The following is a 26,432-nucleotide window of genomic DNA, read 5'->3' on the forward strand; positions in this document are numbered from 1 at the left end:
ATAAGATTTGATAGGATATACCTTGACATTGCAAGTTCATGAAAGGTATTTAGCAAATATTCCAGGACTTTTGTATTCATTGCATATTTATTCTTCAGGATTTCTGCTATTCATGCTTCCATCACCACACTTTGATGAATTGAAAGGAATTACAATGATACCTCTAAGATAGAAGATACAGATTAAGAATACTAAAGATATATTCATATCTGGATTCCATATATGGACTTTCCATAATGAATACAGAAGCAATCTTTGCCAATTTTAATCTGGCTCTTTTTGCCATATATGCAGCTATGTGAAAACGCAGAACGTTTTTTTTTTTTTTTTTTAATTTTCTGATTTTACTGTCATGATTGACAATGTGTTCACCATGATATAAATGTCTACCTATTCATGATCCATGTGATCTTAATAAAAATAACTGCATCCACTATTATAGTGAATTACTACTCCGCATGGGATTTGTTATATACCGCTTTTGTGGCCGATCTGCCCTTGTCAGCTGCGGTCTATTTATTCTTTTTGAAGCCACTTCAGCGCAACATCTTGTCAACCACAAGCATGCTCCTTGTCTAGATTTACCTATGCATCTGTCCAGCCAACCAAGGAATTCTCTAACTTGGTGGATCTCAAGCCGAGCCTAAACAAAAGGAAAGTGATAACAGATTCTATCCGGATGGTGGATTGCTGCCTATGAGGGAGACCTTATACTGCTTTTCAACACAAGAATTACATGTCCAATAAGTCTTATATTGTTTATGGGACCCTCCTTACAGCAATGTAGCCAGCCTTCAGGACCAAACTTCCTGGTGTTCGTCCCACCTTGCTGGGTCTGTTCCCATTTTGACGGCTCCCTCCAATCCCTCTGGGCCCTGTGCTGCATAGATCAAACTCTCATTTGGTTACATATAGTGTTATGCATCTCTTTTTTTTCACCCTGACCCCCTGAAGATTTTCATTGTAGGCATTGGGATGTGTCTCTTGGCCTCCATTTACCTCATCATAGTAATTCATATACGAGTATAATCCGAAACTTTTTTTTTTCCCTGCATGGAATATTTTTTTTTTCCTGCCTGGAATATTTTATCTGATATATTGACCAATTTGTAATAAACTGTAAATAGGTTGAGTGGTGAGCGTTAAATTCGAGGTGTTCTTATGATATATTTTTCCAATCATGAGACTATGTACCTCAATGTGAAGTGCGTTAAAGTATCTTAATAATGTAAGGAATACAAGGAGCTCACAAGCGTGATGAATTTCCAGCCCAGACTAAACAATAGGAAAGTGATAACAGATGTCAGTCATTCAGTTTGGGGTGGGGGGGAAGGAGTTCGAGTGTTCCAGTCCTTCCCAGTCCATGGAACATGTTCATTTGTGGAAGCCATGATTCCCATCAACATCTTGTTGTTCAGAGCAAACAAAATGGCTCTGCGACACTCAACACCTCCTCAAAACAGAGCAAGTGAAGTGATTCTCATTGCTCCAAAATCATTTCTTCAGTTTAGACTTGACCAGAACTTGACCTTGAACACTCTGAATGGACAGGTTTTGTCCTTGTCCATTTGCTAGCTTCACTTGCCCACGTCAAAATCTTTATACAATGTGTTTCTTGGATCAGGGCCCTTTTTGCAGCATCCTTTCTTGGGACCTCAGCTTTGTTCTGCCCTGTCGAAAGCACTTGCACCCATTAGGGTTAGATAATCTCTCCCACAAGGTAGCCTTCCTGGTTGCCATCACATCTGTCAGGCTTGTCTGAGTTGTGCTCTCGCTCTCATTCCTCATCTGTCATAGGTGCAAGGAAGTCCTATTCCCAAGACCATCCTTTCTTCCCAAGGTGATATAAGACTTCTACCTCAATGAAGTTATAGTTCTTCCACCTTTGTGCCCTACTCCCTAGAACACCAAACAAATTGCTTTTCCTTGTTCACAGGGTAGGTGCCCAAAGGGTATGTTCTCAGAACCTTTACTAGTGTCCAAACACCTGAAGGTAAATGAGCTTTTTGCCCAGGCTCTAAGAATATTCACCTGTCCTGTACTGTTCTCCAAGATATGGAATTTACAGGTAGGTTAAAATTCCTCTTTTTTTTCCTCTGATCTTCAACTCGGTCTAGTTGCCCTATTGCAGTATTTTTCTGAACCACACTGTTTTTATGAATGGCTACCATTCAAATAGAAGGAGAATATTTGATTTTGCCCAATTCCCACAGAACAGTTTTGCTAAACGAATACCTATGCTTTCATTTTTTTAATTAAACACAGCCCCCATTCCTCATAATTTTATTATGTTCAAGACTAAACATGAAAAACCTTTTATTTACCTTTAAAAAAAATAAATAAACAATGCACTTGAACACTTTTTTGGTTATATTGTGCAGCTAGCAGATGGAGCTCTAGATACTGCTGGCTGCACGGTTTCTTAATTTCATTAATTCTGTGCTATAAAGAGAGAGCGTAATGTGAATAATCCCCTGCTGTTCAGTAAAATGAAAACATTATCTACTTGTTTTCTTTTAGGTATAGCTGGTGGTCTTACAAATCTCTCAAAGATGCCTGCATGTAACGTCATGCTCTTGGGGGCTCAGAGGAAAACATTATCAGGTTTCTCCAGCACCTCTGTTTTACCTCATACCGGTTACATCTATCACAGTGACATTGTCCAGTCTTTACCACCAGTAAGTACACCTACTATGCACCTATTTAGCAAATATGTGTCTTCTTTATTACTTCTATCCATATATAATATGTGTGTGTATGTTTGTATATATAATTTATTTACTTTTTTTTTTCCAGGACTTGCATCGGAAAGCAGCTCGGTTAGTAGCTGCCAAATGCACCTTGGCCGCTCGTGTAGACAGTTTCCATGAGAGTCCTGAGGGAAAGGTCAGGTTTTAATGTTTGTGTAGTTTATACATTTTAAGGTAGTAGTGTTCTTTATTAACCGTTTGCCGCCCATGTCATGCATGTGTGGAAGCACAGAAGGTGGACTTTAACACCCACACGCTGCACATAGGCATCTGTGGACTGCATAGATTTATGTGCTAAGAGCACACTCCCAGCACAGAAAGCGATCTGTTAAAGATAGTGCTCGGTCTGTACTAATGATCAGAAACTGGTGGGACAGGCTCCCGATCATGTGACCACTGTGACAGCCAGTCACAGTAGTCACGTGATTAGGCAGACCTTCCCACCCCCCCCCAGGCGTGATAGCTTAGTTAAAGGGATCCTGGAGAGGGTGGAAAGGGGTTAATTTATATGTGAATGTAATAGTTAATTGTTCATAGCCTGGATACAACTGCATTTAAACACAAACATCTTCCGTATATTTAACGAGCAGTAATAGAGCTTCAAAACAAGACCTCAGCCACCTTTCTAGATGCTTGAAATGCAAAGTAGTTCATTATGAAAGATCACAGCTTCAGCTTTGAGTACATTTCAGTATGTTTGTTCACCCATGTTCTTTGGTATTAATGGAAGGTTTTGTTGTGGTTGAGTAATTGTGCAGCTATTCCTCTTTAGGGCCCTTTCACACGGGTGATCCGATCAGATCCACCTATCAGTTTTTCAGGCATTCTTATGGATTGGCGGGTGTAAACAGACTTGTGTCTGTGTACACCTGCCTACCTCCAGGTTTGATCAGGCCTGCTAAAAAAAAACATGGAGGACTGCGTCCTCTTCCGTTTGGGCATTTTTTATTAGACGTAGATGAGTGAGAGCCATAAATCATTGAATATGCAGTTTTACATTCAATAATTACAATGATACCATACAAAATTATGTCAACATAACAGAGTTCCTAGGTAGCATCCAATGCGTTTCAGAGTAACATTACTCCTCCTTCAGGGTCAAAAAACTCTGTACATAAAACATGTAGCCTCTAAGGACTGAAACATACATTACAGCCATACAATAACTGACAGTTGTAGACAATATTGTTATATAAATGTCAAAATCATAATACTCACAGCATACTGTGATAGAGCATCAATTTTACGGCACGTGTGAAGTAACGTCTGAATGAGAGCAATAATTCTAAGGCCATAATTTAATGTTAATGCTAAACTGATGACCTGTAAAGGCCTTTAAAGCATTGTCTTTTGCGATTTTACAAACTGTCACAATTTTAAGACTTGACATGTTTGATATCTATTTACTCAATGCATTCCCATCTTTTATTTTTTTTCCAAAATGAGGGTATAATATTGTTTTTGTTTGCACTAAAACTCATTTTAGAGTATTTTTTCCTAAAAACTTGCATTTGATAAATGTGCAAATATCGTGCGACATAAAAAAATTGCAATTACCACCGTTTTATTCTCCATGGCCTCTGCTTTCAGAAAAGATATACTCCGAGTTGTTTACAGTAATATCTAGAAAATAAATCAGATTCAGGGAAGTGGGTTTAAACTCTGGTTTCCCCTTAAAGTGATATTAAAGGTTTGGTTTAACATGTTATACTTGCCTGCTCTGTGCCATGATTTTGCATAGACCAGCTCCGAACCTCCTCTTCTTGGATCCCCTGTCGGCACTCCTGGCTGCTCCTCCTTGACCAGTGCCCCCAGTAGCAAGTCGCTTGCTATAGGGGCACTGGTGCATGCTTGCTCCAGAGCCCTGCTCTATGCATACATACGATACATAGAGCTACAAATTGGCCTCATCCTCTGTACTCTCTCCTCGCTGACTGTGATTGACAAGCAGTGGCTCCCTCTGCTGTGTCTCAGCCAATGTGGAGAAAGAGACCTAGGACAGCCTAGGCTCTCATTCACATCGCTGGATTGGGAGAGGGGTGAGTATTGTGGGGGCTGCTGCACACAGAAGGTTTTTTTTTTACCTTTATACATAGAGCTGGATGAGCATCATCTTAGTCTGGCTATCAAAACAGTGAAAATCCGTACCCAGAAAAAGATCTTCTACTATTAAGGGAGCTCCAGAATGCCACATTGCTGGAGTGAAGGTGAGTATAGATTTACTTTAATGTAGTGTGTGCAATATTATTTCTTCACCATCCTTTATGCAGTATGCCACCTGTGAACAGTGTTAAATGTTTGCAATAAAAATTATCTAATAATGATGATATATACCTGAGCTAATTGCAGCATTTATGGTGAAAAAGCAGCTAACACAGAAATGCAGGTAGCATATAAAATAATTACAAAAACCAATATGTAGCGCTTATTCAGCCTGCTCTTACACAAAATGTAATATGGCAATAAATTAGAGTCCTCAAAGTTCATCAAATGTGATTATATTTTATATAAAGCCCATATCTTTTAGAAGAGTAGTGTGCCACCAAAGAGAAGAAAAGAGGATCCTCCACCATCTCCACTCACAGCCTCTTACCAGAGAATGACCATAGGTCATGCGGTAACAGCAAGTATGAATAATCAATGGATGCAATGGATCCTAATGGATCTTCTCCACCAAACACAATTCCACAGCTGGTAACTCGATGGTTAAGATCTAGTTTTATAGCTCAGAGATAATCCAGAATGTATTAATATTGCACTTACAAACAGAAGAAGAAATCAGCATATAAAATCAGTGAAGTTTCCAGCCAACAAAATGGCTGCAGTGCATGGCATGATGACGTCATAATCCGTAGCTCCGTTGTGTCTGATTTTATATGCGTTTACTTATTTTACTTAGCCTCTTACCAGAGTAAGTATAATATCAGTGGTGACGGTGGAGGATCCTCTTTTCTTCTCTTTGGTGGCACATTACCCTTCTAAAGATAAGGGTTTTATATAAAATATAGTCAAATTTTATCTACTTTTTTGAGGACTCTAATTTATTGCCATATTACATGTTGTGTAATAGTGAGCTGAATAAGCTCTACATATTGGTTTTTGTAATAAACATTATTTGATTAGAGAAAAAAAAAGCTAATATTTCTGTATCTCTGTTGTAAACTTTGAAAATTAATTTCTTGTTTAAAGTTCTTTATGGTTTCTTTGGAAAATGTTAATACTTAGTGTACATGATCTAGCTTTAACTTTTTTGCTACCAATGACGTTGGCAGCAGCAGAGGCTTTACACAAACCCCCAACTGCTACAACAGTTGAAAATGCATTTCAGGGTAGATTCACATCAGGTGCGGTGTGGGACTGCATTGGACGGCTATTAAAGCACAGTCCCACTGCACCCCCACCGTAAGACCAGGTAAAATGCCTTGTCTCCAGTATGGCCAGTTCACACTACTGTGTTGCAGTGGTGTGAGGTTGGTGTACTGCATGCAGTACTTTTTTCCCAGTGTAGCGAAATCATTGCATACCAGCCAGTAGACCTTTCTGAAATGTTTGGCATTTCAATAAAGATTGTTTAACAACTTGCGTACCGGGCACTTATACCCCCTTCTTTACCAGGCCAATTTTCAGCTTTCAGCGCTGTCTCACTTTGAATGACAATTGCACGGTCATGCAAGATTTTACCCATATGACATTTTTATCATTTTTTTTTCTCACAAATAGAGCTTTCTTTTGGTGGTATTTAATCGCCGCTGGGCACTTTACTTTTTGCGCTATAAACAAAAAAAGTGCAAAAAATTAGAAAAAAAAAAGTTTCTTTGTTTCAATTATAAAATTTTTCAAACAGGTAATTTTTCTCCTTCACTGATGTGCGTTGATGAGGCAGCACTGATGGGCACTAAAAGGCGGCACTGATGGGCAGCACTGATGGGAATTGATAGGCAGCACTAATGAGGTGGCACGGATAGGCGGCACTAATGAGGTGTCACGGATAGACGGCATTGATAGGTGGCACTGACTGGCATCACTGCTGGGCACTGACTGGCGGCAATGCTAGGCATTGACTGGCACAACTGCTGGGCACTGACTGGCAGCACTGCTGAGCTGCACTGGTGGGTGGCACTGGTGGGCACTGCTGGGTGGCACAGGTGGGTGCACTGCTGGGCACAGGTGGGCGGAACTGATGGGTGGCACTGCTGGGCACCGATCATCAAGGCACTGATCATCAGTGCCCTGATGATCGGTGCCGATCCTGCTCTGACAACTGCTGGTTCTCGGCAGCACTTTCCTCACGCTTTCACAGCGTGAGGATAGTGCAGCCGAGAACCAGCAACTGCATTTCCCGGTGATAAGCGTGTCATTGGACACGGCTGATCAAGTGGTAAAAGGCCGCTGTGATTGGCCTTTTATCACACCACGTGATCAGCTGTGTCCGTAGGACACAGCGATCATGGAGATCGCCGGCGGCGCGCCCCCGGGGGTGCGCAAGATAGCGCGCTCTGGGAGGACGTCATATAATGCCTTTTGTGAATGCACATATGAGAACTTTTGTGAATGCACATTCCACAGGAGCTTTGGTTGCTTCTTGGTCCGAGAGCTGGTGCCTCACCAGAACCGATCTGTAAAACGGTCACTTGGTCTAACTTTTTGACCTATGTTGAGCAATATCACCTTGACCTCCTTTCTGCTCAAGAATAGGCGTTTGGTCGCAAGATCCTCCAGGCAGTGGTCCCTCCCTAGGCTGGTAAGTTCTTGCTCATTGTTTCATGGACTGTCCTGGAAGATGAGCTGAGAAAACCAGAGTTAGACTTTCCAGTAACTCCTTTTCTGGGAGTCTTCCAGGAAAGCCATATTTCCCACCCGGCTAAGTCTTTGATTATGTGTTTGTTTTACAGTGCTGTCTTATGGGTCTCATGAATATTGAAGGAAAGGCCTGGAGAACTTTGTTTTAAGTAGTGGGGGTTTACGTGTTTCCTGTCCCAGTAAGAGGAGCTCTGTTTTTTGGCCTCTTCTCTGTACTCTCCTCTGCTGCTTTAGATACCTCTGTTCAGTCGGTTGCTTACATCCATCTGGTTGACAGCTTTCTGTGACCTCACATCTAGTTTGTGCATTTTTGTTGCTGGGATTCTGGTTATCTTGCATTACAGCATCATCATTTTGCGCCCCCCCCTTGTGGCACTGGCATTTTCCGTATTGTTTGGCCATCAAGTTGGTTATGTCTGTAGCCTTTGAGTGACACCGTATCGCACCAAGTACGGCGCCAATCTGTGGAGTGGAACTCTGATCCCATTTTCTTACAAATCACCAGTGACTAATTAATATTGCAACAATATTACTTGCAGTATATAGTGACTTTCCTTGGTACAGAGATTACTTCATTTACAGTCCCCAAGTATACTTTTTGAAGTGCTACCACTTGTCCTACATTTTGTATTTAGATTCATATCGTGCTCTGGTTGGCAGGGAGAGTGCGGGCTTTTAGCAGTGAAAATGCTGATAACCCTCCCCCCCCCCCCCCCCCCCCCTCAGTATAACCCAGAATGACACAGTACAGGTTACAACACTGTAGTAAATTCACTGTAGGTGAAATAGTTTTGCCCTGCAGAAGGAAGGGGGAGTCGCTGGCATTATCAAAGGTGTTTAAATCTTTGTGTTAATGTGCCTTGTTTTAAAAAAAGAAAAAATTGCTCTTTACATAATTTTTTTAACCACCTCCCACCCACCATATAGTAATATGACGGACGCAAGGTGGTTCTCTCGTTCTGGGAGGACGTCATATGACGTCCTCCCATTCTCACCGCGCATGCGCGGCTCGCGGAGCGCAGCGATCGGCGGTGAGCTGTGTCCCTCGGACACAGTGGATCACCAATCCATGGAAAGAGCCGAAGATGTCAGCTTGGTCATGTGATCAGCTGTGTCCAATCACAGCTGATCACATGTAAACAGGGAAATGCCAGTTATCGGCATTTCTCTCCCCACGAGCTGTCACGCTGACAGCTCGTGAGGAGAGGAGAGCCGGTAATCGGCATTCCTCGGAGGGGACATCTACACAGATCATCAGAGCACTGATGATCAGTGTGCCGTGATGATCTGTGTAGCCCCAGCAGTGCCACCTGTCAGTGTCCATCAGTGCCAGCTCTGTGGTCATCCATACCACCTGCCAGTGCCCATCAATGCCACATATCAGTGCCCATCTGAGCTGCCTTTCAGTGCCACCTATCAGTACTACCTATCAGTGCCAGTCAGTGCCACCTATCAGTGTGCATCAGTGCCACCTAACAGTGCCAGTCAGTGCCGCCTATTAGTGTGCATCAGTGCCACCTAACAGTGCCAGTCAGTGCCACCTATTAGTGTGCATCAGTGCCACCTAACAGTGCCAGTCAGTGCCACCTAACAGTGCCAGTCATTGTCGCCTATCGGTGCCATATATGAGTGCTGCCTTTCAGTGCCCATCAGTGATGCCTGTCAATGCCCATCACTGCAGCCTCATTAGCGCACATCAGTTAAGGAGAAAAATCATTTACAAAATTTTATAACAAAAACTAAGAAAAAACTTTTTTTTATTTTCAATGGTTTGTGGTTTGATTAAGAAAAAATAAAAAACCCAGAGGTGATTAAATACCACCAAAATAAAGCTCTATCACAAAAAAAATGATAAAAATTTCATATGGGTACAGTGTTGCATGACCGTGCAATTGTCATTCAAAGTGCAGCAGTGCTGAAAGCTGGAAATTGGCATGGGCAGGAAGGGGGTGTAAGTCAGCTAGTTGTTTGGTACATATCAATGCGGATCTTTTTCTTTAGAAGCACAGCACAGTGTGTTTGCATGATTCTGTGAAAATATGTGGCTGACTCAAATAGTATACATTTACAGAATGCTGTGGGAGTGACAGTAAGCAGATTCTTTCCAAACAGTTATTCTACAAAGGCTGCCAAGACACAAGCGTGTCAAGTAATTTGCAAATACATATGCCGGTATTGGAGTTTTGAGGGATACACCCCCTAATCAAAAAACGTCCTCCAGTTATCTTAGTTGTGCTCTAGTTTTCTTTTTCCCTCTTCCTCACCACAGCTACTATTACTGTACTGGGAGTGTCTGTTTGCTTTAGGAGCACCAGCTGGCAGTGTTTGCCTGCTTGTGGACATTACACACTACACACACCCAAAAAATCTTCAGAAAGTACACATAGCATGTGTAGAATTCACGGTGCTGTGTAAATTCAGCAGGTATAATATCTGCTTCTGTCTCAGTCTGTTCAGACTGTAGATAGATATAAAGTATCATTGCCACTTTTGCATCTACTTAGTGCCTTGGAGACCTTATGTGTGGACCAGAGACTGAGGACCTGAAATGCTGACTTGAGCTCTAGCACCACAGGACCGTGTTACAGTTGCCACATGCTGCGGCGGGAGGGGGATGTTCTGTATTTCCCTGCCCGCTCTGTGTTTCAGCGCCTCACCCCCCCATGGGTTTGGCTGGGGGACAGCACGTGGTAGGGCTGCCTATCCAGACACGAGGCTGCGCCCTCCCTCCTCTTCCTACATGACTTCTGCCTTTGCCTTGTCCTTGTGCAGGAGACGGCTATGCTGTAGCCTGGCGCCCTTCCCTTGTTTCGCCACTGGGGGGTGGGGCCTAATTGGCGGTCGGTCCAGTAGCTCAAAGGAAAGGAAAGAAAGGAAGCGCCATCTAAGTGCAGACTGCAAAGATAATTTTAATAAATCAACGATCATAAACGCATACAAACTGGAAGAATGTGGTTTGTGAAATAAAAAGCCTCTGGGTCCTGGACCTGTGTCCATATCGGCATGGTGGCAGGCTGGAAGCGATGTGCGACAAGCAGAAGACACTGTCTGGAATCCCAGAAGACGCTCGGAACCAGCATGGTAAGCACGCTCGTGTCTGGTGGAAGTGACATCAGCAAGGACTGGAACAACAGATTTGCAGAATCACTTTGAGCTCCTGGTTCCTTCTATTGGCATAGTGCAGTATAGCACTGAAGAGCTAATATATAATAATCTCCGGCGACCGGAGGAGTGGAGGACTACAGGGGACAACAATGCCTCAGAGTGCAATTATTGACTATTTAACACAAAGAGTTCAGCACATGGGTATATCACATGGAAAAAATATGCATTATAAAATTTTGCAAATGAGAATATAAAATATACATATATGGAATATTTAGGAATACATAATAAAAAAAACTCAGACCGTAACCAAAATATACACACATTTGGATTGCTACATATTTTTTTCTCATACGTTCATTGATGGACACATTTGCTTCTTCTATTCATAACCAAATAGGGTTTTATAGCCCCATCTACAGGAGTAGGACACCTGGAAGGAAACAAACGTGGCACCTCCTATGGGCAGTCCTCTCTGGGCATAAAACCCCCTCTCTGCTATAGGCCTCCACTCATGCTGCCTAGTGTCTTTAGGAGTATGGACCTGTTGTTTTGCTGGGACTTGTGGTCCCATAGCATTTTTTTTTTTACAGAATTTTTGCCTATTCTCCACAGAGATCTATCAACAGTGAGGCTGGGCGATGGGATGGATAATCTAGATCCAGTGGTCTCCCCAGTCAGACTGCTAGCTCCGCCCTTGGTCGATCGCAACTATGTCCCATCCTGGACTGGGGCGGCCAGCGAGTTAGTCTCGTGGGGACATATATGACCAGGCTCCTATAGTCTGTGTCAGTGTTACCCCTGGCTGACAGCCCCCCATTTCGGTGGAGAGGAGGATTTGTCATGGGAGTGTTATCCGCATACTCAATGACTCGGTAAGTAGCTCTTACCCCCTTCTTACCCTCCAGGTCGCAGAGCAGAGCGCAAGTACTCCTTGGGGCGGTCGGTCCCTCCTGGGTCTCCATCACCCTCTGGGCAATAGTGGCTGATCTCCATACCCTTCCCCCACCTACCCTACTCTCTCCTTGTGTGTATGGCAGACCTCGGGTACTTTGTATGACCCCCTTGGGTGGTAGTGGGTCCAGGTTGGTCAGTCCTCCCCATTGAGCTGTTGTTGTCCCACTCTTTAGGACCATGAATGTTGGCTGGTTGGAGGACATGCTGTAGCGATGCCTTTCCTGCTCTCCTGGGCTCCTGAATAACCCAGTCGCACCCTGCTCCCCCTCATGGGCTGCAGCGGCCATCTTTTGGTGGATCGGCTCTTCCCTGTATGGACCTCCCTACCCCTCCAGGAGTGAAGGGGGCCCTGTGGCTGTTAGGATGCGGGGGGGGGTGGCTCCATGCGGCTGCCCGTCAGTGGTGGTTTTTGTGGGCAGCTTGCGGGCGAGCGCCTCATGCAGTCAGGCAGGCCATGGCCTACTAAAAAACAGGTGGCCAGAACCGCCATCTCCCTTGGGGGCATTTTCCCTCTCCTAACGTCACTTTCGGCTCAGAGTCTCCGGGCTGGGGGTGGATGTGCTTTGGAGGGGGCCCTCCTCTTGCTTGGGTGACGCTCGGCTAGGCAATGCGGCCTTGTGGGGTCATGTCCAGTGCCCTCCCTTCCCGGCCTGTGTCTGGTGAGAGGGGTGCCTGCGCCAACCATTTTCCTTGAAGACATCTACCTCTCCCAGCTGTTCTCCATTCTCTGCTCCCCCTACTTGTCAGCTGGTTTAGACAGGTGTCAGCGGAGTGATGGGAAAGAGTACTGTCTTCAATCCAGCCAGCATCATGGTCAACCGCTGCAGTGGGGCTTTCTGCTGCCTGGCAATTCTAATCTGCCAGCACTGAGGTGTATCAGGAATGGGGGTGTTAGTGCCAACCCTGTTGGGGGTCCCTACCACCTTATTCACTTGATTCTTTGGGGCTGGACAGCTGTCCCTGTTTATTCTGCATGGGTAGTGTGGGGTCCCTTCCTGGTGTTTGTGGACTGTGGTGGGGTACCTGGGCTGTACTGTGTGTGGATGTGCTCCTGTCCACAGGCCAGTGGAACTGTCCCTGCTGGTTTCCTTTTCACTCATGTATGTGTAGTGGATCCACCCAGGGGGATACCTGTGTTGTCTAGACGCCTCCTACCTTCCTGCCTTCTGAAGGTGTCTCTCTGCCCTCATGTCCTGGACCCCCTGGGGTCTCAAGTATCTATGCTACTGGTGGTGGAGTCTCCCCTTTACATTTGAGAGGATGGAATCTGAAGCAGGTTTCCCGGTTGGCATACATCATGCTGATTCACACTGGTCCAGAGCATCCAGTATGTGCTTGTTGGCTGTGCCCCTGACTTCTAGTGCATACCTCAAGTGTATACAGAATGGTCCAATGATTTAATGACATTTGTGACGTGTCCCTGGATGTTGCACCATTCCTCTACAGACCTTTTGTTTCAGCAGTGGGCTGTGCGGGGCCCTTGGCTCAAAGGTTGCTCTGCTACCCAGCCTTTCAAATAGGCCTTGGCAGTCCTGCCCTTCCAGGGTGTCCTACTTTTTGGGGCTACATTTGAACATGGGTAATGAGCCGCAGGAGCAAGACTGAGTGTCCTCCATGGCGCATGAGCGGATTTTTTTTTTTGTTTCCCTGGGTCCTGACCAGGGTTCAAAACTTTTTAGGACTCCAGCTGGCAGTGCCAAGTGATCATGGTCCCATATGCAGCCCAGACCCGCAGCTCATTTCTCCTAAGCATAGAGGTCCACTCCCATTCTTTCTAGTGTGTGTGTGTGTGTGTGTGTGTGTGTGTGTGTGTGTGTGTGTGTGTGTGTGTGTGTGTGGCGGGGGGGGTCATCTTGTGGTTTTCGGGCCCAAGAACCTTTCTCATCATCGTGCTTATCAAGATTTTGGCCAGTCCGGGTCTTGTGTAGACTGGAGGATTGCTGTGAGCGATTACCTGGACTACTGCTTCTGGAGACTCATTCATTGCATCCCCCGGATACTGTGGAGACCATCCTCTACAGGACTTCCAGTGGATTCTGCACCTCAGGAAGTCTGTTAATCTTCTCCAAGTGGCTGGAGTATCTGGGGCTGATTCTCAATTTGGAGCAGGCTGTGGTGCGCAGGAGGATGGGAGATCAGCGGTCCTACTATTCTTGTCCTGCAAATGCCGTACCTGTGGTTCTGCATATAGGTCTTTGGCTTGCTAGTGGCTACGCTTTGAAGCAGTTCCATATCTCCAATACCCAGTTCCATATGAGAATGCTGCAGATAGAACTATTTTCCACATGGAACTCGTCTCTGCTTCCCTGCATGTTCGTTTCTTCTGGAGCAGTTGACAAGGGCCTCTATTTTCTAGTAGCTGCGGTCTTGGACTCTATGCACCAGGAGGTCCTTCCTCTTTGTTGAACTGTGGCCTCTACAGATGCCAGGCTGGGGAGCTGACCTGGGATCGGAATCATCCAAGGATCACTGGCCTCCGGGAGCAGCTTGACTGCCCTTCTAGCTCTTGGAGCTTCGAGGGATCAGGCTGACACTGATGCTTAGGACGGTTTGCCTGAGGGGTTTGCTGCTCAGGATCCTCTCAGACAATGCTGCCACAATGGCTTATATCAAGCATCAGGTAGGTATGTGAAGTGCAGCAGCGGCGCTAGGAGCATCCCACATCCTAGGAAGGATGGAAAGGTCTTTTCTAGCTCTGTCCATCATGCACATTTCAGGTGTCGATTCCTGGCAGGGGTGGGTTATCTCAACTTTCTGATGCTGGGCCAGGGAGAGTGGCCCCTCCATGCGGAAGTGTTCCATCAGCTTCCTCGTTGTTGGGGGCGCCTGAGTGGATCTTCTGGCATCCTGCCTTAACTGGGAGGCTCTGAGGTTCATGGTAGGCTCATTGGCCTTCTTACGGACATACCGTTTGCGCTAGATGGTGCCTTCGGATCAGTACAATCTCATCTTCACCCTTCTGCCCCTTGGACTGATTCTTCGACTGCTGTGTAGGATAGATGTCAAAGGCATACTGGTCTTTCGGGTAGCTCCAAACTGATTTAGCCATATGGGACGTCAATGTGGTGTGCCTGGGGGCAGCAGCTTCCTGGTGGCTGCCTCGTTGGGAGGACCTTCTTCCCAAGGGCTAGTCCTCCACCCTGCATTAGTCACTGAATTTGAAGGCTTGGCTATTGAAATCCAGATCTTGAAAGACTAAGGGTTGTCTTGCCTGGTGATACAAATAGTGATATGCAAACTACTCCCGGAAGAGTTATCATTACACCTGGAAAGCTTACATCATTAGTTGCGAAGCTTTGGGTTTCCATCCTAGCTCCTGCTCAGTGGTAGAGTGTTGGCCTTCCTTCAGCTTACGTTGATGGGAAGCTGGCTTGGAGTATGATCAGGGTCCAGTTTCTGCTCTGGCTGTTTTTTCTTTCTGCGTCCTTTGGCTACGTATTCCTTGGCTGCAATAGTTGAGCCAGTTAGCTCATTTGGTTACAGCATGGTGCTTGTAATGCCAAGGATGTGGATTTGATCCCTGCAAGGACCATTGCCCTTTTTACCACCTATGCAAGGGTTTTGTCTGGTGTTCTGTGCATCCCCCGTTGTCACCAGAGGCCTTGTCTTTGGTGTTGTCGGTTCTTCAAAAGCCTTTCTTTGAGAGCATTCGGGATATTCCTTGCTTATGGTCTTGCGGCAGGTTGCCTTTCCATTGACTATTCCATCGAGTGGGTGTTACCGTTGGCAGCTTGTCCTGTAGCCACCTTATTTGATCCTGTACGAGGACAAGGTGGTGCTTTGGACATCCCCTTTCTTGTCCTCCAAAGGTGGTGTTGGCTTTACATTCGTACAAGGGCATGGTCTCTTCTGTTGTCCTCGGCCATCGCCACATTAGGAGGTGGCTTTGTTCTCCTTGTATGTGCTTCATGTTTTTTGCCCATACCTTTTTGTGACAGCTGCCTTCTGGAGACCTGAGTCGCTCTTGTTTTCACTGACAGTCCGAGGAATGACATTGCGACCTCTCCTGCCTCTATCTTCTGGTAGATCAGCAGACAATTGTTTGGGCATATGCCATTAGGGGGTGGGATCCTTCCTTCTACGTGTCAGTGTACTCCACAAGGGTGGTTTCGCCTCCTCTGCTTTCCAACATCAGGTGTCTGTTTTCTCAGGTTTGCAAAGCAGGCAACCTAGTTGTCTGTGCACGGTGTGCTATGTTCTGCACAATTGATGTGTTAGCATCCTCCAATGTTAGTTATGGCAGTAGAGTTTTGCCAGCAGCGGTTTAGCACTCTTGGGTGTCTCTTGGGGTCATTCAGAGTGTTGACATGTTGCCCTAGAGTTTTTCTCCATTAGTTGGTTTACCCATTCCTCAATCTGGCACTGCTTTGGGACATCCCTATTTGGCCATGAATAGAAGAAGCAGCTGTGTTCATCAATGAACGTAAGAGAAAACTAGATTTTTTTTTTTTTTTTTGTTACCGTAAAATTCCTTTCTCTGAGTTCATTGAAGTTTTCTCCTTTGAGACTGTTTGTGACTGGAGACCTAGTGCCCAGAGAAGACTGCCAATATGAGGTGCTGAGTTTTTTGTTTGTTTTTTCCCCTGGCTTTTGTATCAACCTATGGCCTGGGCTTGTGGCACTGGCTGTATTCTATGCAGGTGTGGTTTCCAGCAAAAAGGGGCTCCTGCTACGTTCCATGCGCAGTAGGCGCATGTCTGTATTTTTTTCCTACCTGTTTGTACTGGGGGAAGAAGGGGGCCCTCAGACTGTGGCCTTCATTCCAGCGTTGTCACCTTTTGACCTGTGTCATGTTTTAGATCAAGAATAGTGTTACATGTGTGCTTACCAATCAAAAGACCATATACAGTTGTGACCAAAATTATTCAACCCCCAATGCTGTAAAGGGGTTTAGGGACTATAGTGTACATTTGGAATTGTATTCAGAATCAAATCCTACAAGGACGTTGTAACTACCCAAATGCAACTAAAATGACATCAATTGTTTATGTAATACAGTAGTAAATGGTTCTTATGTGGTTTCTTCATTGCCACAATTATTCAACCCCTTAAAGACTACCACTCTGAAGAACAGAGGTTCATACAGGTGCTTTCCATCAGGTATTGAAAACACCTGTGGATGTCACCGAGCAGCAATCAAGCATAATAAGCACCAATTAGGCAGCTTTAAAATGACTGTGATACTCAGCTCCTTCTAGACATTTACTGGTGTGGTTACAAACATGGTGAAGGCAAGAGAATGGTCCAGGAAGACAAGAGAAGAGGTGATTTCTCTTCACAGGAAGGGCAATGGCTATAAGAAGATTGCAAAGATGTTAAACATACCAAGAGACACCTTAGGAAGCATCATTCGCAAATTCAAGGCAAAGGGCACTGTTGAAACGCTACCTGGTCGTGGCAGAAAGAAGATGCTGACTTCGACTGCTGTGCGCTACCTGAAGCGTAGAGTGGAGAGAAGTCCCCGTGTGACTGCTGAGGAACTGAGAAAAGATTTGTCAGATGTGGGTACAGAAGTTTCAGCCCAGACAATAAGACGCACACTGCGTAATGAAGGCCTCCGTGCCAGAACTCCCAGGCGTACCCCCTTGCTGTCTCCAAAGAATAAGAAGAGTCGACTGCAGTATGCCAAAAGCCATGTGGACAAACCACAAAAGTTGTGGGATAGTGTTCTGTGGACTGATGAAACAAAATTAGAACTGTTTGGGCCCATGGATCAACGCTATGTTTGGAGGAGGAAGAACAAGGCCTATGATGAAAAGAACACCTTGCCTACTGTGAAGCATGGTGGAGGGTCAATCATGCTTTGGGGCTGTTTTGCTTCTGCAGGTACAGGGAAGCTTCAGCGTGTGCAAGGTACCATGAATTCTCTTCAGTACCAGGAGATATTGGATGGAAACGTGATGCAGTCCGTCACACACCTGAGGCTTGGGAGACGTTGGACCTTTCAACAGGACAATGATCCCAAGCATACCTCCAAGTCCACTAGAGCATGGTTGCAGAGGAAAGGCTGGAACATTTTGGAGTGGCCATCGCAGTCACCAGACTTAAATCCGATTGAGAACCTCTGGTGGGACTTAAAGAAAGCAGTTGCAGTGCGCAAGCCTAAGAATGTGACTGAACTGGAGGCCTTTGCCCATGAAGAATGGGCGAAGATACCCGTAGATCGCTGCAAGACACTTGTGTCAAGCTATGCTTCACGTTTAAAAGCTGTTATAACTGTAAAAGGATGCTGTACTAAGTACTAAGATTGAATGTCACTTGGGGGTTGAATAAAACTGATAATGCTGTGAGCACAGAAAAGACATTTGTGGTTATTTCATTATAACTGTTATGTTATATTTGTCTGACCTACAAGTGCCTCTTTAATGTAAATGTAAGCAAGATGACTGAATGATCAAAAGCAATGTCAAACTGGCCAAAACACTCAATTTCAGTGGGGGTTGAATAATTTTGGTCACAACTGTATGTAGTATCCCCTCTCTTCAATTAAATCACTGTATTTAAGCAGAATTAATGTTTGCCATACATGTAACATAAAGACATCCTAACAGATGGAAAGGGTCCATTCCTACAAGTACACGGACACACATGCAGACACTCACAAGGAAGGCTTGAAGACACATTTGTACAGGTATTCACATACTGACAAACATAAACAGATGCATTCTCCTTTAGCACACAAAATTTAAATTCCCTTACTCCTTGGAGGCTTAGACACGTTACTTGGAGCTGAAGCAAATGGAGAAGCACACATGCTTTTATAAGCTTTCATAAGCTTGTTACATTTTTAGAACTTCTGTTTTTATTTCCTATATTTTTGTTTTACCTACACTAAGCCATTACTGTTCAACACAATTTTTGTCACAGACCTGCTCTGACCTGTTTCATATGTAATTTTTCCTCTTGTTTGCAAATATGGTATCAGGAGTTTTCTATCACCCATACTTCCGGAGTTATGCTCTAGGAAAATTTGTACATTGCTGTTAATTAGCCATTACAGTTTTGTTTGGGTAGAACAGAGGTTTAATACGAAAAATTCCATTGTTGTATGTTGTCAGCCACAAGCAAAAATGCTGAGTCATGTATTTATAATTACCTGGCCCCTTGCCCTAATGGCCTGGCTGATGCAAACAAAAATGCTGAGTCGTGTATTTCTATGTGAGTGGGACAGTAGGGACAGGAGAAATCATTACATCAGGAAACAGTGGCCAAAGAGAACATCACTAGTCCCAGGACAGAAAAATGTTGCACATGACCCACTTGTAGAGCTGAATAAAGTATATCTACCTCCACTCCATATAAAGTTGGGTCATATGAAGAACTTTGTAAAAGCAATGGATAGAAGTGGACTTTGATTTACATATCTAAGAAAGACATTTCCAAGGATCAGTAAAGCCAAGATCAAAGAAGGGATTTTTGTAGGACCTGACTTTAGGAAACTGATGAAAGATGAAAACGCTGACGGTCAGTTGAATGAAACTGAAAGAGCTGCATGGAAGTCCTTTAACCACTTGAGCCCCAGAGGATTTACCCCCCTTAATGACCAGGCCTTTTTTTGCTGTTTGGCGCTGCACTAATTCAAATGATAATTGCGCGGTCATGCAATGCTGTACCCAAACGAAATTTACATCCTTTTTTTCACACAAATAGAGCTTTCTTTTGGTGGTATTTTATCACCTGTGCGCTTTTTATTTTTTGCGCTATAAACAAAAAAACCACGAAAATTTTGAAAAACAATATTTTCTACTTTCAGCTATAAAAAATATATCGTAAACTCAAAGTTAGTCATAAATTTAAGCCAAAATGTATTCTGCTACATGTTTTTGGTAAAAAAAATCCCAATAAGTGTATATTGATTGCTTTGTGTGAAAGTTATAGCGTCTACACGCTATGGTATAGATACTGTAATGTATGCCTTTTTTTGCTATACAGCGCTGCACTAATTCAAATGATAATTGCGCGGTCATGCAATGCTGTACCCAAACGAAATTTATGTCCTTTTTTTCACACAAATAGAGCTTTCTTTTGGTGGTATTTGATCACCTGTGCGCTTTTTATTTTTTGCGCTATAAACAAAAAAAACACGAAAATTTTGAAAAAAAACAATATTTTCTACTTTCAGCTATAAAAAATTTATCGTAAACTCAAAGTTAGTCATAAATTTAAGCCAAAATGTATTCTGCTACATGTTTTTGGTAAAAAAAATCCCGTGCATTAGCGGGCAAACTGGCGCTATCTAGGAGGGGCGCTAACACTAATACAGTGATCAGTAAAAATCTGTTCACTGTAATCAATGACACTGGTGACAGGGCAGTGAAGGGGTTAACTGGGGGGGGGGGGGGGCGATCAAGTTGTTAAATGGGATTTCTGGTGCACTAGCGGGCAAACTGGCGCTATCTGGGAGGGGCGCTAACACTATCGGAAGTCGCCAGCGACACTGATACAGTGATCAGTAAAAATTGGTTCACTGATCAATGACACTGGTGACAGGGCAGTGAAGGGGTCAACTCGGGGGGGGGGGGGGGCGATCAAGGGGTTAGACAGGATTATTGGTGTATTAGCGGGCAATCTGGCGCTATCTGGGAGGGGCGCTAACACTATCGGAAGTCGCCAGCGACACTGATACAGTGATCAGTAAAAATCGGTTCACTGATCAGTGACACTGGTGACAGGGCAGTGAAGGGGTTAACTGGGGGGGATTAAGGGGTTAAATGGGATTACTGGTGTACTAGCGGGCAATCTGGCGCTATCTGGGAGGGGCGCTAACACTATCGGAAGTCGCCAGCGACACTGATACAGTGATCGGTAAAAATTGGTTCACTGATCAGTGACACTGGTGACAGGGCAGTGAAGGGGTTAACTGGGGGGGGGGATCAAGGGGTTAAGCGGGATTACTGGTGTACTGGCGGGCAATCTGGCGCTATCAGGGAGGGGCGCTAACGGTATCGGAAGTCGCCAGCGACACTGATACAGTGATCAGTAAAAATTGGTTCACTGATCAGTGACACTGGTGACAGGGCAGTGAAGGGGTTAACTGGGGGGGGGGGGGCGATCAAGGGGTTAAACGGGATTACTGTTGTACTGGCGGGCAAACTGGCGCTATCCGGGAGGGGCGCTAACTCTATCGAAAGTCGCCAGCGACACTGATACAGTGATCAGTAAAAATTGGTTCACTGATCAGTGACACCGGTGACAGGGCAGTGAAGGGGTTAACTGGAGGGGGGGGCGATCAAGGGGTTAAACTGGATTACTGGTGTACTGGCGGGCAATCTGGCGCTATCTGGGTGGGGTGCTAACACTATCGGAAGTCGCCAGCGACACTGATCAGTGACACTGGTGACAGGGCAGTGAAGGGTTAACTGGGGGGGGGGCGATCAGGGGGTTAAATGTGTCCTAGAGTGTTCTAACTGTAGTGTAGTGCTTGTGTACTCACTTTTTGGATGTCTTCTTCTCTGTCTGGAACGGAATGTGTCCAGGCAGAGAAGAATGACATCATATCCTGCCCTGTGTATTTGTCAACACAGGACAGGATAGGACAGGGACCGATCATGTGATTTCAGCCAGAAATCACTGGCTGAAATCTAATGATTGATCCCTCCTGGATCAAATCGTGTCACCCGCGGGTCGGCGGGAGTGCGCGCGCGCCCCCTGCCGGCGAAAGTGCCGGGAGCGCGGAACCCGTTTTAAAACGTGGTTTTGCGCTCCACTGCCGCCCTGCACACGTATATACACAGTGGCAGGGCGGCAAGCGGTTAAGACTGTTTGCCGCAACTTCTTGGGAAATAACAAGGCAGACAACTATGCAGAATTAGTGGATACTTTACTGAAATCTTACAAGAAGCTGGGATGTAACATGTCTTTGAAAATGTACTTCTTGGATTGGCACCTGGATTTTTTCCCTGCAAATCTAGGAGCAGTCAGCGATGAACATGGGGAATGGTTTAATCAGGATATTTCAGTATTGGAAAATAGGTACCAGGGGAGGTATAGCTCCAGTATGCTTGCAGACTGTTGTTGGACCCATAAGAGGGATGTTCCTGAGGCGCAACACAGCAGAAAATCTTATAAAGTCCAATCAAAAATAAAATAATATAAAGTCCAACCGAAAAAGTCCAAAATATAATGCGTGATGAAATACAAAGTGTTCAACCAAATATCACCAACAAGTGAATCCACCACCGAGTAGATTGAATGAACTCACCAGAGCAAGATGCTGATCATAATAACAATCGACATACAACGCTTTCTGCTCTGGGAGCAATGATCTGTAACTTGAAGCAGCAACACTAGGAACTTGGTAATTGGTCTCCAGGGAGCAATACTCTGCAGGGAATATATAGCATCTAGATCCACTTCACCACTCAGCCACCGAATCCTTAGGATGATCAGACCTCCACTCAAAATACAAGGGAATAAAAACTCATGGTGCAGTTCTTAATAAAATTGTCGATTTAATAAAACATATTGCAGTTACAAAAGGCAATGTCTAAGCCGACACTAGCATGAACAGCGTGAATACCACAAACACGGACCCAGCCTGGCTGCACATGCGCCGCACCAGCGACTAGGGAACGTCCTGACGTCACATCCAAAAGCTCCATTCTAACGCGTTTCGTCATCGACTTCCTCACGGAGCGGATGTCGGAGCAAGGAGCCAGACACACAAGGAGGTGCAATTAAAGGTAGGTTTATTATACAAAAACAAGAACGAGTCTATACAAATCCAACAGCGGATGACTTGGTAGAACAGTAGCCAGGAAGGATGGTCGCCAGAGCCGGGTCCTACTGTGATTGGCTTTGATGGCATAGCTGTTAAAACCCAGGTCCTAAGGGACAGGTTTTTTTTTTTCTGCCTGTAATTCTACTCTTCTAGGACTTCAACCTCTAGGAAGGTGTGACAGAGGTTATTTTTGCCTGATGTGAGGCTCGCAAGATTTTTTTTTTTCTCCAGTCTAATGTGGAGATGTCTCTTGCCCTAAATACCATCAAGGAGTAGATTTTGGCTTTGGCCTTTCTTTTTCAGAGATCTATCATTTCCCGTTCCTTGGTAAAAGCCTTTGTGAAGAAGGGTGTCACGTGATTTTCCTGCCTGTGCGGCCTACTTTGTTTCTGTGGCAACCTGTCCAAGAGACTTCTTTTGTCGCTTATTATGCACAAGGTTCTTTTATTTTTTTTTTTTTTTTTGGTTGCCATTGCTTTAGCTCATAGAGACTCAGAACTGGCTGTATTCTCCTGCAAGGAATTCCTGATTCTTCACACAGGATAAGATGGTGCAGAGGTCTCGGTCTTTGTATTTTTACCCATGTTGTCCTTGTTAGACCTGAATCAAGACATTGTGTTGACGTCTTTTTTACCTGATTCCATGCATCCTAAGTGTGGTATATTGTGTGTAATATAAATATATATATAATGTGAGAACTAGCATCAAATAGTAGAGTTTTTCCAGCAATCAGCTACTCGCTTTATTCTTTTTAAAGGCCTTTTAGTCCAATTTTATTTAAAAGAAAGTTCCACAACATATATAGTGTTCTTAATTCTAAATATTCAAACCTTAGTGCAGCGCTCCCTTTCTAAATAAATGATGTACTAAAAAATTATATATAAATTAGTGTACCAAAAAGTATTTTTGAATTTATAAATCCTACACTTGTGATTACAAATCCACAAATGCTCTATATGATTAACCTAAATATAAACAAGTATATTAGTGTTTTAAAAAATCATCCAATCCCATAACCAAAAAACGAGATATAACATCAACCAGTGTCCAAAATAATATTCAAATAGTTCTTCAATGTTAATATAAGGATCTGTTCCAACACATAAGACGGCTTCAGGATAATTGTTCCTCTATTATGCGCTCACCTCATTATTTGCCTACTTAATTTAGGCTGAAAATAGCTGTTTGTCCTATAAGAACAGATGAAAAGACTGCTACTCCTGAACTCCTTCCCAGATGGTTCCACACTGCAATTTTGCTGATTATCCACCTGATATCTCTCCAGTGTGTGGTTTCTTATGGTGGTATAAAGATGAATGGAAGGATGGATTTCCCCTTCTCACCTCCAGGGGTCTATTCCTCCTTGTATCCCCTCCAAGTCAAATCCAAACGACCACCCAAGAAGTGTTAAAAGTGTATTGCACTTGGGCTGCAGCTTCCATCACACACTACAGGTGGCTTTCTGCCTCAAATCCTCTCAGAGCATTTATTTAGTAAGAGAGCACTGCACTATGGTTTGAATATTTAGAATTAATAACACTATTTATGAGTTGGTGTAGGGTGCTAACGAACCTGTTTTTCACATATATATTAATTATTTTTATATATATAATTTATTTTTGTTAGTAGATTACACATTTTTTGATTTTCACCATATTAGCTCACAAGTAATTTTGGCACTAATCTAAGTTCCACAACATGCTTCCCATGCAGGGGTATCCACCATCAAACAAATCAAAAAAATCAGCCTTCTGGCTTGTACACAGATTTCTGCCGCTCTGGCCTTCCACTTTAGGCTCATAGCTGTCTCCTACAGACTCCTTCCAAAATGGCTTTTAGCACACAGCTAGCAGCCCCTTGCTGCTCTGGCTTCCACCTCTCCTAGGTGGAGCCCTCCTGACTCCTGGGCAATGACTTCCTGTCTGCTGGGGTGGAGCCCAGAACCCTAGTCAGGTTATTATTTAACCACTTACCGACCGGCCGTTGCATATAAACGGCCGGACAGTGGCAGTGCAGGGTCGGGTGGCCGTTTATAAATGGCCTCTCCGCACCCTGCTTGTGCGCGCTCCCTGGGACACAGTGAAACACCGATCGTCGGACGGGACCTCTGTATGAGGTCCCGATCATGTGATCAATGATTGGCCAATCAGTGATCACATGCAAAGTAGCAAGCAAGATGTCACTTGTGACATCATTGCTTACTACGTGTGAAATCTGAATGATCACAGAGGTCGCATGGTACAAGGCTATTCATAACAGCCTTGTACCATGTGACAAGCTGTGACCAATCACAGCTCACTCAGTACTTCTCAATGAGTGCAGGAATGCACACAGAGAGAAAGAGAAATGATTGCTATTACATCCTATATGGGTGTAAAAGCAATCAGTGTAAAAAAAAATCTTCATCACCCCCCACAAGTAGTACAGTGTCACCATGGTGACACTGTACTGCTAGGGTGACAGTATGTAAAAAATAAAAAACAATAATATAAAAAAATAAAATAAAAATGTTTAAAAATTATAATTTTTGGTTATAAACTAATTTGTTTTTGTTTGTTTTTTTTACTAAAAAGATGACGGAATAAATTTTGGCCAAGATTTATAATGAAATATTATTTATTTGCAAAATTTTATAAAAAAAACACTTTTGTTAAAAATTTTTGGACTTTTTCATTTACATAGCAAAAAAAATAAAAATCCCAGCAGTGAATAAATACCACCAAAATAAAGCTTTATCTGTCTCAAAAAAATGGTAAAAAATTTATTTGGGTACAGTGTTGCATGACTGCGCAATTGTCATTCAAAGTGTGATAGCGCTGAATGCTGAAAATTGCCCTGGTCAGGAAGGGGGTAAAAGTGTCCGGTCTGGAAGTGGTTAAAGCCCTGCACACACCTGTACAATTAGTGTGCTGGGGGTTCATAAAACATGGACCCAGGATTGGAGATTTCATCCCTCCCAAATCACTTTGAAATCTCCAGGCTCCAGATCCCAAAACGGACTTTACAGAAAAATTAGGAAACTGAAAAGCTGGTTTCCTCTGCACTAAGTAAACCCTCTGGAGCCCCTCAACCGGTATGGTTGAGAATCCTGGGGTATAACCTTGATTCTCATTGTGAGAGTGCCCAGAACTGCTACATATCCCCCCCCCCCCTTGTTTCGACCCAGAAGGGGGTGGAACACACAATCCTAAGCTCCTTGCTTTAGCTCCTTTGTGCCGGCTATCACCTGCAAAAGTCTAGTCCTGTCTGACTTCATTTTCATCAAAGGGAGATGCTACTCCCTGTCCTGAGAGGTGACTTCCCCTGTCTCCCATTGCTACCCTTAGTTGGGCTCTACAACATCCCCGTGCCTTTTTTACGAGTGCGCTTCCAAAAGCGTGGTCTTCCTAATTTCCTTGAGACTACACTAGTCCTTTTACCATTAGGAGGTTTACAAATCTCAATATCCTTTGTAACCTGAGGTTGACTCCTAAGCTTTAAGTGCCAGGTACCTGTAATGTTACAACATGCTGCCTCAATTTCCATTAGACCAGCCCTTTTTGCTTTATTTAATTTTGAAGGGGTTATATTTTTAAACCCTTTAGTAACAGACGTGGTCTCTTTTATTTAGGAATCAAACTTTTAATGTCACCTTCTTAAGCTTTGGGCCAGTTCCCTTGGACCTTTCATTCTTACAACTTGGGAGTTTCCTGGACCTTTGGAAGACTTTCCCAGAATGACCTTAGTGAACCTGTAGGGGGCCTATTACTATACTCTTAACTTCTCTTGTGTCTGTTAAGCACTCATTACCTCTTTCAGGACGACCAGCTACCACGTCAACTTGACCACCAGGTCTACCATTCTTTTTGTTATCACACACAGTAACCAAACAATCAAAATTCACCAATGCTTTGCCCTTTTTATCATTGTCAAAAATATCACTTTTTTCAGAGCTCATTTCACCAGTCATTGGCAGGGCAATGTCTGGAGAGGAATTATACACAGCGGAGTGGGTGTCTCCCATGAAAACTTCACTACCCACCGACTTCACTGTCACAAAAAACTCTGCCAGTAACTGTCCTGACGCCAAACCATCCTTACATAATTCTACATTTGGGTTG

General features: G+C 44.2%; 1 protein-coding gene across 1 annotated transcript in view; it reads left to right on the forward strand.

The window, feature by feature from the left end:
* Positions 1–26,432, forward strand: part of LOC149457644 (U4/U6 small nuclear ribonucleoprotein Prp31-like) — a 243,522-nt gene that overhangs the window by 143,241 nt on the left and 73,849 nt on the right. Inside the window, exons 8-9 of the mRNA XM_089683421.1 lie at positions 2,521–2,678; positions 2,797–2,886. Coding sequence (XP_089539547.1) covers positions 2,521–2,678; positions 2,797–2,886 — 248 coding nt within the window. The remainder of the gene's footprint in view (positions 1–2,520; positions 2,679–2,796; positions 2,887–26,432) is intronic.

Source organism: Staurois parvus, unplaced genomic scaffold (genome assembly GCF_062004578.1).
Source record: "Staurois parvus isolate SC_StPar_1 unplaced genomic scaffold, SC_StPar_1.0 ptg000309l, whole genome shotgun sequence".
Lineage (NCBI taxonomy): Eukaryota > Metazoa > Chordata > Amphibia > Anura > Ranidae > Staurois > Staurois parvus.